At 41.3% G+C, this 16,609-nt stretch overlaps 1 protein-coding gene across 2 annotated transcripts in view; it reads right to left on the bottom strand.

The window, feature by feature from the left end:
* LOC129180892 (anoctamin-2) overlaps positions 1–16,609 on the bottom strand; it is a 40,073-nt gene that overhangs the window by 17,081 nt on the left and 6,383 nt on the right. For both annotated transcript variants that reach the window (XM_054775194.1, XM_054775196.1), the window contains exons 2-3: positions 10,279–10,454; positions 9,885–10,193 (exon numbers count right to left, since the gene is read on the bottom strand). In XM_054775194.1, the coding sequence (XP_054631169.1) occupies positions 9,885–10,193; positions 10,279–10,413 (444 nt within the window). In that variant the 5' untranslated portion in view covers positions 10,414–10,454. The remainder of the gene's footprint in view (positions 1–9,884; positions 10,194–10,278; positions 10,455–16,609) is intronic.

The following is a 16,609-nucleotide window of genomic DNA, read 5'->3' as shown; positions in this document are numbered from 1 at the left end:
AAAAATTATGGAATCACCAGTCTCGGAGGATGTTCATTCAGTTGTTTAAATTTGTAGAAAAAAAGCAGATCACAGACATGACACAAAACTAAAGTCATTTCAAATGGCAACTTTCTGGCTTTAAGAAACACTAAAAGAAATCAAGAAAAAAAGATGTGGTAGTCAGTAACGGTTACTTTTTTAGACCAATCAGAGGGAAAAAATTATGGAATCACTCAATTCTGAGGAAAAAATTATTGAATCATGAAAAAAAACAACAACAAAAGAATACTTCAACACATCACTAGTACTTTGTTGCACCACCTCTGGCTTTTATAACAGCTCGCAGTCTCAGAGGCATGGACTTAATGAGTGACAAACAGTACTCTTCATCAATCTGGCTCCAACTTTCTCTGATTGCTTTTGCCAGATCAGCTTTGCAGGTTGGACCATTTTCTTCAACTTCCACCACAGATTTTCAATTGGATTGAGATCCGGACTATATGCAGGCCATGACATTGACCTTATGTGTCTTTCTTCAAGGAATGTTTTCACAGTTTTTGCTCTATGGCAAGATGCATTATCATCCTGAAAAATGATTTCATCATCCCCAAACGCCCTTTCAATTGATGGGATAAGAAAAGTGTCCAAAATGTCAACGTAAACTTGTGCATTTATTGAAGATGTAATGACAGCCATCTCCCCAGTGCCTTTACCTGACATGCAGCCCCATGTCATCAATGACTGTGGAAATGTGCATGTTTTCTTCAGGCAGTCGTCTTCATAAATCTCATTGGAACGGCACCAAACAAAAGTTCCAGCATCATCACCTTGCCCAATGCAGATTCACGATTCATCACTGAATATGACTTTCATCCAGTCATCCACGGTCCACGATTGCTTTTCCTTAGCCCCTTGTAACCTTGTTTTTTTCTGTTTAGGTGTTAATGACGGCTTTCGTTTAGCTTTCCTGTATGTAAATCCCATTTCCTTTAGGCGGTTTCTTACAGTTCAGTCACAGACGTTGACTCCAGTTTCCTCCCATTTGTTCCTCATTTGTTTTGCTGTGCATTTTCTGTTTTCAAGACATATTGCTTTAAGTTTTCTGTCTTGACGCTTTGATGTCTTCCTTGATCTACCAGTATGCTTGCCTTTAACAACCTTCCCATGTTGTTTGTACTTGGTCCAGATCTTAGACACAGCTGACTGTGAACAACCAACATCTTTTGCAACATTGCGTGATGATTTACCTTCTTTAAGAAGTTTGATAATCCTCTCCTTTGTTTCAATTGACATCTCTTGTCAATTCATGATTCATGCCATTCAAGCCATGATTCATGTCAGTCTACTTGGTGCAACAGCTCTCCAAGGTGTGATCATTCCTGTTTAACTGCAGACTAACGAGCAGATGTAATCTGATGCAGGTATTAGTTTTGGGAATGGAAATTTACAGGGTGATTCCATAATTTTTTCCTCAGAATTGAGTGATTCCGTAATTTTTTCCCTCTGATTGGTCTAAAAAAGTAACCGTTACTGACTACCACATCTTTTTTTCTTGATTTCTTTTAGTGTTTCTTAAAGCCAGAAAGTTGCCATTTGAAATGACTTTAGTTTTGTGTCATGTCTGTGATCTGCTTTTTTTCTACAAATTTAAACAACTGAATGAACATCCTCCGAGACTGGTGATTCCATCATTTTTGCCAGGGGTTGTACTACTTTCTATTACAATGAGGCTGCTTTCCCAGACAGGATAAGACATCAAGGACAAACCTGCTTTTAACAGACAGAAGGAACGACCCAAAGGCTCTATAAGTTGCCATTTCCTAGTTAATGATGATGAGAAAAGAACCTTGATGAGATGAGACTGATGAGAGCCTTGGCTGTGAGAGGAGACCTCTGAATTCCATCCATCCATTTTCTATGCCGCTTGTCCCCACTAGGGTTGCTAACTCCACATGCTAACTCCACACAGAGATGCCCAAGCGGAGATTCGAACCCAAGTCTTCCCGATCTCCTGACTGTGTGGCCAACATGCTAACCACTCATCCACCCTGCGGCCCGTCCCCTGAATTCAACTTCCGTATTTAATTGCAGCAGTGACCTTCATGCCAGGGTGTCATGCGTTCATAAAGCAACAGTCGCAACTACACTGTGAAGTGTACTGATCGCATTCAACTCTGTCCAAATGTTATATAAGCTATACAGTCACTGGCCACAAATTGTGAGCGAAACAAGCGCTGTATCTTATGATGCCTTTACAAAGATAATAACAATAATGCTCAGTTTTCCACAAGTATTAATTAACAATCATTCATCCATCTTCTATACCGCTTCTCCTGGGGCCTATCCCAGCTGACTTCGGGCGACAGGCGGGGTACACCCTGGACAACCAATCACACTCACATTCATACCTATTAGAGTCTCCAATTAATGGATGTTTTTGGAATATGGGGAGAAAACCCGCGCACGCACGGGGAGAACATGCAAACTCCACACAGAAATGCCCAAGGGAGAATCAAACCCAGGTCTTCCTGATCTCCAGACTGTTACCGTGTTGGTCAACATGCTAACCACTAGACCACCGTGCGGCCCCCTAATCAACAATCAATTAACTTAAATAACTTTATTCTGGGGCCGATGTTTTACGTAATATTTTAGCATTCCTATCGGACAGCACTATTTTCTGCTGACAAAGAGAAACTAGCACCTGTTGTCAATCATGATCACAAAGGGAAAGCTAACAGGGCTTGGCCTTATCAGGTTAAAAGACTACTGTACGGATTAAAAGATCTAACTAAATCTACCTTGTGTAAATCTGAGAACATCCCAAGTAAATTAAAACTTGTGCACCCAATTATTTTTATTATTTTAAAGCAGTGAGGTACAATACACTGTAAAACCTTGGTTTTCTCCATTAATTTCTTCCAAAAGGACAGACAAAAACCGAAATGTACAAAAACCAATGCCATTTTTTCCATAATAAATAAAGTTTTCCAGACATTCCCAGATGATGTTCCAGACACCCAAAAATGCAATTTATAGAGGATAATTATAGTTTTACATGCAGAAACAATGTGAAATAATGGATGGATGGATGGAATTTATTGTTGATGCGGACTTCTCGTACATCCTGGCATGATCGAATTCAGTAGTGCTTCTCACCTCCTTTATCAAATTACTGGCATTCGGATCTTTTGTTGGCCCCGTTGCAGGTTAAGCAGTCGCAGTCAATAAAAAATGCACGGAAAGTGAGTCAGCAATGCATAGGGTGCAGTGTAGGAAAAACCGGGGCAAAATTTTAGAAAACATTTTTCCACTTAACCTAAATCAACTACCCATGCTTTGCTTGTTTGGGTGTTTTTTGTTCTTCACTGGTCATTTGCGTGCTAATCATTAGCCATTAGTCTTTAAGCTACATATTATTGAGCATGTATGTCATTTTTTGTTTATGCAATGATGTACTGAGCAACCAGGTGCTTTCCTATGTAGGGGTGTCAACATTTTCACTTCCAATGCAATACTGATATCGCAGCCTTGAATTTCAGCCGATATCAATATTAAAGTAACATCAGCACAAATCATACATACTTTTATGACGTACTTTGCAGCGTGAAATGTTGACCAAGTTTTGTCAGTCAAACAGAAAGCAATAGTAGCAATAGCAACAGTAGAAGTGAGGAAAAACGGATCCATTGACATGCATCAGGTGTATAATTTCATCGACAATGTAGCGAGGTTCGAGGTGCTCCTTTAAGAGTTTAAACCTGACATTATGCACCACGGACAGGGTTGCCTCTTTTCCTGTTATAACGAATTACTTTCTACGTCCCGTGGACGTTTTTCCGTGTGATTCTGCTTCAAATACGTGATGAGGTTGGTCGTATTCAACTTCCCCAGCTCTGACCACCACGGAACAAGCTCCAACGTCTTTTTCAGACTAACGAAAAATACCGCCACACGGCTGACATCGCTCTTGCTCATTGCTATTTTGTAACATACTAGCACACGCGGTTGTTGTGATCACATGGGCTCTATCTGGTCCCTGCTAGATAAACATTTTTGGGCGGAGTCTGGAATCAACTGCTTGTATCGAAGTGCCACTATTGGCGACTTTAGATGCAAATAATCCGATATTCATTTTTTTGCTGATATCGGCCCAGTATCCAATATCAATAATGGATCAGGACACCCCCATTCCTATGACGCAATAACTTACATCTGTTATTCAATGGTTGTCATCACATTGTTCATCTTTTGTGGTGGCATCACAAAAACACCAAAAAGCCAAAGAAAAAGCAGAACACAAGTAAAGTTTTGTTTGACTCTTGACATCTACTGACACGCATGAAACAGCTCTCAGCCTGACTCAGCACAGTCATACATCAGTACAACCACAATAATAAGCATATTGGTAAATGAATACGTCTCTGACAGCGTCAACCAAACTTTTTTGCTCAAACCAAAATGCTGGCACTCCCAACACTGAATACTGAAATGCACCCTTCACTGTTCCTAAAAAACAAATAGACAGATGGTCCACAGTGACGACTGAGCACAGCACAAGCGTCTACACATTCAATCAAAGCGAAACCCACCCTGTCATCCTCCATATGTGTTCATGTGCCAGCACAAACACTTCTCTCACTCTCTAATAAGGCCCTATAATCTGGCCTTTGGCTTCACACTTACGGTCAGCCAGTCTTAATCCTCAGCCAAAACAGCAGCTGATATAACACGCAAGTGCCATCGCAACGCACAATGAACAACACAACACAAAACACAAAACCCACCCACATGCACAATACATGCACAATCACTTGAAAAACAAGTGAAGACATTATGTTCACTTTGTAACTAAAAATAGATAACCACAGTGTATTATACTGGACAGAATCCACTTGCTAAAATATATCTATTCAAAAAAAGATCATTATTTGTTAGAGGCAATGTTGTTTTAATTTTATGAACATATTTTGATTGTAATTTTTTACTTTACTTCCGTCTATTATGTGGTTAGCGTATTGGCCACACAGGAGATCTGAAAAATCTGGGTTCGAATCTCCATTGGGCATCTCTGTGTGGAGTTGGCATGTTCTCCCCGTGTGTGCGTGGGTTTTCTGCGGGTGCTCTGGCTTCCTCCCAAAAAACATGCATGTTAGGTTAATTGCAGACTCTAAATTGTCCAAAGGTATGAATGTGAATTGTTGTTTGTCTGTATGTGCAATTGACTGGCAACTAGTCCAGGGTGTACCCCGCCTGTCGCCCGGTGACCCTAGTGAGGATAAGCGGCGTAGAAGATGGATGGTCTATTATGAACAGTATTTATGTGTATGTTTCGGATTGAATAAACAGTATTAGTATCTGATGATAGGCATAATTGAGTCAATTGTTACTATTACACTAAGTCCCCAAGTAACGAACACAATTGGTTCCAGACGACCGTTCTTATGTTGAATTGTTCTTAAGTCGGGTAAAAGGTAATATTACCAATGATATAGGTACTACATGTACGTGTATACATATACAGTATATGTGCATGCATGTAAATATGAGTTTGGATGCAGTAGTAATATTAAACGAGGATAATTAATGAAAAAAAACAATAATAAAAGTGATAATACGTAATAATACGTAATGATAAATGTTATTTACCTTTGAAGAGGAGTGGTCGAGCATACGTCGTTGTGGAGGAGTTGGAGGAGGATATATTGAAAAAAAGGACAAGTCGTCGTCGTCGTTAGACTCTTCTAAAAGAGGTAGTGTTCTGTGGGTGGTGTAGAATTAAGCAGGCCTATTAACTCTTCATAAACTTTAATCACACGCTCTGTCCGGCTTGTACAATTTAGCTTTCCATTTAGTGTTACACTGTATCTCCCCAGCGTCAAACTCTTCCTCTGTTGGTCTCATTAGCTCTAAGGCTGCATTAGCAGTGTCACAGTGCCCTCTACTGGTCAAGCATGTACAGTAGCAGTATAAATACTGATTGAGCGACTGACGACAAGGCAAAATAAAATAAAATATAGACCAGTCGGCTTGTGTTCGTATCCACGAGTGTTCACTAGTCGGGTGTTCGTAAGTTGGGGACCTAGCGTAATTGTTAAATCAAATAATTAAATAAAAAAATGAATGAGTCAATTTAGCAATATTAATCTTGTATTGTAGCAATTTTGGCAAAATGGAGTTGTCACACTCTGTGAGTTAGCCCGTGTGACAGGTTGTTTATGTTTCCTTTTTATGCCTTAGTTCCTGTTTTCATGCTCTTATTTTGTAAGATTTCCTGTGTTGCTCTGTTCAGTTTTCCACTGCTTTTATGTTCCTTGTTACGCCCACCTGGTGCTGATTGTTGATTGTGTTCTGTTTATCCATCCATTTTCTATGCTGCTCAATCGCAGGGCACATATAGACAAACAACCATTCACACTCACATTCATACCTATGGACAATTTTAGAGTCGCCAATTAACCTAACATGCATGTTTTTGGAATGTGGGAGGAAACCGGAGTACCCAGAGAAAACCCACACACGCACAGGGAGAACATGCTAACTCCACACAGAAACGGAGATTCGAATCCAGGTCTTCCCGATCTCCTCCTGACTGTGACTGTCTAGACCACCGTGTGTCCCGTGTTCTATTTAGTTGAGTTCTATTAGTTCAGCCAGGTGCTTCATTGTTTGTCGGTGCATTGATTGCGCAATACAGTTGCATACATTTTTACCTGCACCAGGTCTCATCTCTGCAATCTTGGGGTCGTCACCAGCATTAACTACATGCCGAAGCGTGAGTGCAATATTTGGCTGCAACCAGCGGAGACACTGTTTAATCAGTGAACTAGTTTTCAGGCACTTGACGTTAGCGCCACCCACCATCACACTTTTCTTGGTATTTTGCACCAACCAAAATGAATACTTTCTTTTTTTAAAATATAACAATAAATGGTCAATAACCATACTTCATTTACTGTATGTAATACATTGGGGGTTCTTTTCTTAGTAACATACAGATGTTCCTATCATCTTTATTCACCAAGAGTGACCCTACATAAAAACGTACGCAATGCATGTATTCGCAGATGCACCACAGGCGTTACGTCATATCCGGTGATGTATAATATACATGAACAGACACAATAAACCATGTAAAAAAAAACATAAAATGCTGCGATATTTGAATGTACACCACAGCAAACAGAGTACAAAGATGGATTTGTTTTTTCTAAATGGACAAATACCATCCATCCATCAATATTTACATACATCTTGTGATGCTGCAGCCTTTATCCTTCATCAGATGGTTACCAGCACTCGCTGTGTGTTTCAACCCTAAACCATAACACCCTCCTGCTGGCTGCCAGCATGCCCCCTGCCGCCTGCTTCATATCCAATAGGAGGCTCTTTCTGCCGCTTCCCCCAGTCTTCGTACAGCCTTTTTCCTCCTTCCTGTCAGTCCCACTACTGTCAACAACTCTGCACCCCACCTCAATCGGGTACAACCACACCTTTCAAACGCCTCTTCACACGCCTCCTCCCATGGCACAGTAAGCTCCACAAGGATGGTCTACCTTTCTTTGATGGAGAACAGAACTACGTCAGGATGGAAAGTTGTGTGGATGACATCTGGGAACTGAACCCTTCTCTTCAAGTCTACCCTTCGCTCCCACTTTTGGGCTGACTGCAGGAGACTTGCCCTGGTGTTTTTGGGTCTGGTCAGCTTTGTGCCCTCATTGACAAATGTGATGGCCGGTGGCGGCCTGCACAAAGGTTGATGTTTTCCGGGTTCTTGTCTGCTCTAGGATGTCAGCGAGCACGGCTAACACTTTACCGTGGCTCCACCTGTATCTGCCTTAGGACAGAGCAATATTACAACCTGACAGGATGTGTGCCATGGTCTCATTTTTTCCACAAAGTCTGCACATTGGGTCGTCAATCATTCCCCATCTATGCAGGTTCACAGGAGTTGGTAGGGTGTCACAGACAGCCCTCAACAAAAAGGAAATCCTGAATGGCTCAAGTCTCCACATGTCTGCCCATGTCAGCTTCCTCCTCCGGAGTTCCCACCATGTCCCTGAAAAACAAACTCCACCGCTTTCCCTCTAGATTACTTGCTGTATTTCTGCCTGAACCATAGCTCCTCTGCCTTTTCCCCACTTTTGAAATTGGGCCATCCCCAGACCTTGCCTGCCAACACAGGGTGCACCAATGACAACTTTGAGTTTGAGATTTTCTTCCAACTGGGCCAGTGCTGCAGAGGCCTCCCACTTCCGTCCTGACCTGGTCTTTACCCCCGCTTCCTGGACCTTGCTGTCATTTGAGTACCTAATGATCATGGTGACTCTACACTTTGCCAGTCTGGATTCCTCAACAAGCGATGACAAATGTAGTTGTAGTTGCCCCGATGTGATGTACAGTCTGACAAATGTGACGCTTGGAGGGACACCAAACCACTGCCTCAGGCGCTTGTTGGTCTACCGCTCCACTCCTTCCACTGCTGTTAATGCGACATCCATCCAAACTAGGGATGCTCCGATCGATCTGCCACCGATCAGTATCGGCCGATTTCCGTATTGAGCCAACAAGGAACGCACTTTGTCCCGTATTGCCTCGAGAATCAACACTAGTCTGTCAAACCTCAATGGCTTCGGTTTGACAGCTTCACACAGGCTACGCCAATCGAGGCCAGCGTGTTTGATCACTCCCTAATCAAACCTATTGCTCTTCGACCTCTATTGCATCTTTGTTTACACGCTTTGCCTAGCTGTCACCGGCAGCAACTAGCTAGATAGAGTTGTCTGAGTTGCTTCTCGTCTCCGGACTCCAAATGTGACATTTAGTTTTTAAAACAATGCGGTTAGTTCGAAGCTGTTTTTTGAAATATGTTACAGTATTTATTGTTTCTAATTATGTTCTACATTGCAAAAATTACATTTATAATTATGTAAACAAGACATGACTACCTCTGTTCTGTGGCAACTTTGATGTTCTTCTTCTTTTCTTTTTTTTCCCGTGTACAGCATCTGAAATAGCATCCTTTTTCAAAATGTGATTATATCGTACTTTCAAGCGTTCCTTCATGGCAGTCATCAGTGACTTGTTCACTGCAAAGAAGAGAATGTGAGGTGGCCGTCCATTTGGCCCTCGTTCTCAGTACTTGCTTTGTCCATTTTAGTCTTAAACTTTTGTCTTTTGGAAAAGGAAACAAACTTACAGTATCACTTGCATACTGTCAACAGCCAGCAGCAACAGGTTTTGGCATGACTACTATTTTGGTGAAAAATACACCGAACGAAGTCGACGAGCTGCCTCGAGAAGCGCTTCCGCTTTAGGCCGGCCCCATGAAATATAAATGTAATTTTTGCAAATTTACCGTTCGCTTTCAAAAAAGCAAACAACAAAGAACAAAATTGCAAACAATATATAACATATGTCAGCAAAGTTGAGGGTCATGTCAGTGACCCCTTAAGGCACAGACGTGGCTTACTAAAAGCATTTCTAAACTATGTAAATTCCAGCATGAAGGCTAGATTTTCGCCATCAGACTTTTAATACACTATTGTGGGACATCTGAGACTTATTTAAAATTAGTATAGTAATATGGGACCTTTAACAATGGAAGAAACATTTTGACCCATAATGAGATCTCAAAGGAATGTTGTATATAGCAAATAAATATTTACTGTGCACGTTCCAAATAAAACTGCAGTCTAAATCCAATGCATCCCAGCGGGACACATTTAAAAGTGCAAACCTGTCCTCAGCTTCAAACACCGACTCATCCTTAACCTGTTTGGCTTCAGTCCAGTGTCAGGATTTGCATTCACTTCACTTAAGAGTGACCCATAAATGTATGTGATCACAAATCAAAGAAATAATGTTGAAAGCAGGGAAAGACAGTTGCAGTACATACGTACCTCTTTATCACGTTCTAGCTGGAGTCCAGCTTCAAGCAGCCCAGCTTCAAACTCCTCCCTTATTAGAGCCTTCTCCTCCTCTGAGAGCTTTGACTCCTCCGCATCTCCTGAAGGAGCTCCTCCAGCGTCTGCAGACTCCGGATCCATTTCCCACAAGCCCGGTATGGGTATTGGAATGCTACCGTTGGACGCAATAGAGAGGCGTCCCTTGGATGCCCGCCTTTTTTTGTATTTGTAACACAGCACATAATCCACCTTTCTCTTGCCGTCGGCAAAGAAAAGCCCTGGACCGAGGTCGATGCCGGACTCCTACATTGAGAAACAGATGATACAGAATAGGATGTGTGATGGGTGTTGTAGTGAATGAGATGAGCACTGAGAGATGGGTCAGTACCAGAGGAGGAGGCTCGTCATTGTCAGGCAGGCTGACAGCGGCGGGGCCTCCATTGGCGGCGTCGAGGCCAAGTCCGGAGAGCGAATGGGCCAAGGAAACAAGCTTTGCAGAGTGAATGGACGACGACTCACTCATTGCTGTGATGACGGACACACCCTCTTTTTCGTTTCATCCCTCTGGAGTAAAACAGGAGTATTACTGTCTTTGTCAAGGCACAATTTTAGATAGAATTCCATTGTGGACCTAATGTTGCAACAAATGAGTGTATTATGCAGACCCTCGGGGGTTTCATGCAAACTCAACCAATCCCCGCTAATTATGCACGGACTTGCAATTTTGTTTAATTCCCGCAACATTATGGCCAAATGAATTGGTCCCTGAGCAGCAGAAAAGTAGGTGTAAACTACGTGCAATGTGTTGGAACATAAACAAAAGTAAACAATCGACAAGCACTTTTCAACAGTAAAACGTGCACGGAGAATGGTTTGAAATTGTGGGTCACGGAGCAGACAGCGGACAATAAGGGAGTTTGTTTTCCAAACTATACACGCATTTGTGTGACATGGTCACATGGAACACACTGTATGTAACTGTTGGTTAAGAGCTGTAGGTACTGTAAATAAACAAAACCTAAAGATACACTTTATGAATAAACAGATTCAAGATTCAAGAGTTTTATTGTCATATGCATAGTAAAACAGGCAGTTATACTATGCAATGAAATTCTTATTCTGTTCATTCTCCCAAGAAAAGAAAGAAAACACAAGAAAATGAATAAGAATAGAAGAAACATTAATACCAATAAATTAAGCAACAATAGAAGAGACATTAATACAAATAAATAAATAAATAAAGTGAAATGAGTGTGTGCGTGTGTTGCGTGCGGCGTGTGTGAGTGCTTCGTTGAGAAGCCTGATGGCCTGTGGGTAAAAGCTGTTTGCCAGCCTTGTGGTCCTGGACTTCAAACTCCTGTAGCGTCTGCCTGACGGTAGGAGTGTGAATAATGAGTGTTGTGGATGTGTGCTGTCCTTGATGAGGTTGTGTGTTCTTCGTAGGACTCTAGTTTTATAAATGTCTTGCAGTGAGGGGAGGGCTGCCCCAACAATGTTCTGTGAGGTCTTGATTACCCGCTGGAGTGCCTTCCTATCACGTGTTGTACAGTTACCGTACCAAACAGTGATGGAGGCGGTAAGGACACTTTCGATAGTGCATCTGTAGAAGCAACTCAGGATTGTGGTGGACATGCCAAATTTCCTCAGTCTTCTCAGGAAGTACAGTCTCCTTTGGGACTTCTTCAGAATTTGTTGGGTGTTGTGAGACCAAGTGAGGTCCTCGCTGATGTGTGTGCCAAGGAACTTGAAGGTTTTCACACTCTCCACCTCAGTCTCATCAATAAACAGGGGTTTATGCAGCTCCTTTTCCCTTGTTCTTGGGTCGATGATCATCTCTTTGGTCTTCTCTGTATTGAGAAGGAGATTGTTATCACGACACCAAGCTATGAGGTCCGCCACCTCTCTTCTGTATGATGTTTCAACACCACCAGTGATCAGTCCGATGACTGTAGTGTCATCTGCAAATTTAATGATGCTGGTGTTGTTCTGGGAGGCCACGCAATCGTAGGTGAAGAGCGTGTAGAGGAGCGGACTCAGCACACGACATCCCTTAGAGTAGTCAGTGTACAGCTGATATAGAAGGTGGTATTTCTAGTAATGTCCTTTGAAAGCATTTTCATTGTCTTAGGCATAATTGATATTTAACTGCAAATGTTTTTCTTTTCTTTTTTTTCTTATGTGAGATCAAATGTTTAGTCTTTTCCTTGCAGGGATACACGTGTACTTTGTTGTGGCTAAATAAAGCCTGTTTTTCACATTTTTAAAATGCTTATGCTTTTCGCCGTCTTTTCGTTCTTTATATTTGTTCATTCATTACTTATAATTGAACAAATCTCCCTATTTTAATTACTCGGCGAGAAAAGCACAACCATTTACTGCAACTTTCTCTTTCTCACGCAATTTTAGCGCAGCAAACACCTAAAAAACACTACAACTTCCATGCCAACTTTTGGGAAATATTTCTGTCAAATCAGGCAACTCAAAAAAATGCCCATGAGATCCTAGGAGGATTGGTAAATTGCTGGTAATGTTCAAAAATGTGCTTGAGTTTAATACGCAAATAAAGCATATTTTGTTAAGATTTGTTAAAATCCCGTGCTTGCGTGGGTTAAGGTTATAAAGAACACTTAAAACATCCATCCATTTTCTGTACCGCTTATTATTATCCTAATCAGGGCCTCGGGGGTATGCTGGAGCCTATCCCAGTAGACTTCGGGTGAGAAGCGGGTGGACCCTGCCCTGCCAGGGCACATACTGTATAAACACACAACCATTCACACTCCCATTCATACCTATGGACAATTAAGATTAACACGCATGTTTTTTGAATGTGGGATGAAACCGGAAACCGTACCCACGCACGCTTGTGGAGAACATGCAAACTCCACACATACTCCAAAATCCAAGAGGAGATTTGAACCCAGGTATTCCCAATCTCCTGACCATGTGGCCAACATGCTAACCACTCAGCCACCGTGCGGCCCCCCTTAAAACATTGACAACAAATTCATAAAGCTGCCACAACGATCACAAATAAAGCCTGCGAAATGAACTGAATCATTATGACATAAAAATAAATATAAAAATATAAATAAATAAATATAATTGAATGTATGTAGAATTTATAAAATATACACTATTGAAGTGAATAGAAAATTCTTATTTTAGTCCTTTAATATGTCAAGTTTCTGTGTCAGCCATTCATAAATTGATTTGGACTTGGCAGTATCATGTGACGAGAGCTTGTTTTAAAGTGACGGATAAAGAATTTAAGCCAAAGTTAAGCTGTCCCTCCGCTTTTTTTTTTTCTCACCCCAATTGAAGATGTCGGCTGGGATTAAGTTCAAACTCCCGGCGGCCCCATTTCCAACAATCTGCTGGGGTAATTTGGTCACTGGGTTTATTAGTTTTTTGGGATTTTAAAAGAGAACTTTCTATCTTCCAACTCAACCAGGAACGTTTTGTCCTTTCATCTTGACATTTAATTCAAACAAAAACAGCAGTTGCATTGTTGATATTTTTAAAGCACAAGTAAAAACACTTACAGAACTTGTTTGTGTGATAACTTGTGTGATCTTGAAATAAGGTCATTTTAGCGCTACAGTACACTACAGAAGTGATTGCTAATATAAGGGTAGGTGTCCTGGCTGGTCCACCAATAAAATAGCCCACCACAGCAGGTGACTAATGGTCACCATGGCAATGAGAGAGATGCTATATCCTCATTACATTAGCATGACTCTGTTTCTGAAGCTGTTTTTTCACCCAAAAGTTACATGCAAGTACTTCCATGTCAAACAACAGGATACATACATTTCTTCTGCTCCTTCTCCTCCGTCTCCTTCAGCTGGCTGACTTTCCTTTGCTGTTGTTTGCAGGTCAATGGCAAGCCACTTGTCGATTTTTGGGACTTTGCCGGTCGATCGCGAGAATATATTTAAAAAAATGTATCATTACATCAGTGCCCTCCCTCCCTGGAGAGTGACCAACAGGCACACATTTTGACCACTGAACACGTCCGTATGCCTCTCCGCCCTCCAGGTATGCAACCCGCAAGGTCCAGCGAGGAGACCAGTTACCAAAACCCGGTACCAGCGTACACCATCTCGCCCCGCAAGAAAAAAGCGGGACAAGAGTGCAGAGGTTGAGAGAAAGAGAGAGGGAGTGACGGAGTGCAACGATGTGCCCACAACAGTAGTTATTATTCCACTCATATGGCCCAAAATCTGTCTTTGCTACTTCAAAATTAAGGCACAGCTATAACTCCATAGATGTGCACCTCCAAAAAAATCTTCTCATTATAGGGCTGACTGTTATAATGCATTGACCAGCCCTCCCTCCTTAGCCACCATCGTTCGCCCGCGACACTGAGCCAACAAGTCAAAAAGAGTCGTAGTTCGCCCATAGAGCCAACGCCACAAGCCCGACTCTGGCGAAGTTCCACAAAAGTAGGGGTGCCCAAAGTGCTAACCAGGGGCCATCCGTGGCTCATTTGTCATTACATCAGTGCAAATACAAAATCAAATTTAAAAAACAGCAAAAATTGTAAAAATAGAGCAAAAGGCACAACAAGAAAATGCTGAAATGTTGACACGACTTTGTATTTAGAGACACCGACAAATATGTATTTTTACTTTACTTTAAACACCTTCCTACAACGATTAATCAATGAATCAATGATTAATCTATTATCCAATTAATCAACAACTATTTTGGTCATCGATTAATCGTTTCATTTAAAAAATCTAGTGTAAATATCCTGATTTCAGCCTCTCGAATGTGACTGCTTTTTAATTTCCTCAGTCATCCATGAAAGCAGACCTATTATCTTTGTGTTTCAGGCAAAAGAAGATAGTCACCACATCAGCTTTGAATTTGGAAAAGGGCAATCAACATTTTTGCCTCTTTCTGATATCCATCTAAAGCAAACCACTGCAGAGATGTGTGCATAGAGCGTGCGTAAGAACATTCCCACACAAACTATGGGATTTATCCACTTGTACTTGTGCATAGGAAAATGCGTACATTTATGCACAACAGTGAACTAGAACAATGAAACTAAAAGTAGCTATGGCTGTGCCTGTCCAGCACAGGCCATATTATTTTGCTACGTGCTTCACAACAACATGACCATCAAACAAGGCACTGCCCCTCCCCCCACAGAAGACGAGACGATGCCAAACGCAAAGCCCTAAAATAAATGTACTTGTTATTTGTTGTTTACTTATTGGTGATGCACATGCAGCGGTCTGTACCAGTGACTCGCTGACTTGCAGTAGAAAGTTTGTGATGTTTGTCAGTTGATTGTTTATACTTCTCTACTTCATTTTTGGTGTCCGAGAAATTCCTCTTCCTCGCCCTCTTTGCTGTGATTTTGAGAAGGGAAAAAGTCCATTCATGCATTCTTAAAACGGATTGCTCCTACGAGGCAGAAATTAAAAATGTGTTTTTTTTAGGGATGTCCGATAATATCGGCTAAGGATAATTATGGGCCTGATATCAACTCGTGTAGTTAATACTGTGCCGCTCAGAAGCCTTTATTAGCAAACAGAGTAACAAGAGAGCTCATAATAAAGTTACTACAGCTAAAGAAATCACAGGGGAGGGGTTACCATTCCACATACCATTCTTACTCACGGTGACTTTAGAGAAAGAGCTAAAAAAAAAACAAAAAAACATCACCCATCACAGCAGTGTAATAGGTCGATAACAACATACAAGACACGACCAACGAACAATGCTGAACAACTATGTGAGCTCTAAACGTGTAACTTAGCAGCCATTTACAAAAACAGTACAGCAAAGCACACTGGGAAACAGGAAGTGCTGTTGTCCAAACCATATACGTAGACGCCGCAATGCGCACTGAGCCTTACACTGCCGCCATATTGGACGTGGCAAGGCTGCGCTGTAAGTGACAAATAAATGTACTTACTTTCATAAAGCGCCTTTCTACAAAGACATTTAAGTTAATGCCTCTCATATATACATTCACACACGCACTAACATACTTAGGAAACAGTTAGGCACCAAAAACAATGCATTTGATCTTCTCAGATGGCTACAATTATGACTACAATAATGTGACTACAATTAAATGTTGGCAGTCACATAAAATAGCTCGCCTCTCTTTTCTTTTTGTCAAAGTAGCTTTAATAATGCTGCAAGTTGCATACACCTGTGCTATCATAACCCTGGACTCTGGATTTATACACCACACATTTCTATAACAAAAATATTTAAATTATTTTATTTTGTTAATTGTGTTATTTTACACTAATAAATATAGTACTGAACAATTCATTTCCCATGTATTAGTTTTACTCTAAAACAGGCATCAAATTCAATTTTGGTTTGTGTCAAATAGTACAAAATGTTGTACTTTTGCACTACGAGTCACATAAAAAAAAGGCTTTATCAACATCGCAGGGACAATTCTAGTGGTCCTCAATCAGCAGTACATCTACACCTTAAAGCAATCAATCACTCTTTTGAGGACAGCCAGGTAAAGATTTTGGCCAAAGAAAACAGATGGTTTGAAAGAGGAGTAAAGGAAGCTATTTTTGTCAAACAACGGAACCCATCATTGAATCGGAATGGTGGTTTGAGGTTTAATTTGGACCCTGTGTTCAGCAGGTTACTGAGACCAAAACCCACAGCTCTTAGTCTTGCAAATGAGGTGGAGCCAGGGCCGAGCCAGAACAATAGATGCTAACGAG

This window comes from Dunckerocampus dactyliophorus, chromosome 5 (assembly GCF_027744805.1).
Source record: "Dunckerocampus dactyliophorus isolate RoL2022-P2 chromosome 5, RoL_Ddac_1.1, whole genome shotgun sequence".
Lineage (NCBI taxonomy): Eukaryota > Metazoa > Chordata > Actinopteri > Syngnathiformes > Syngnathidae > Dunckerocampus > Dunckerocampus dactyliophorus.
This window is presented reverse-complemented; position numbering and strand designations above follow the sequence as displayed.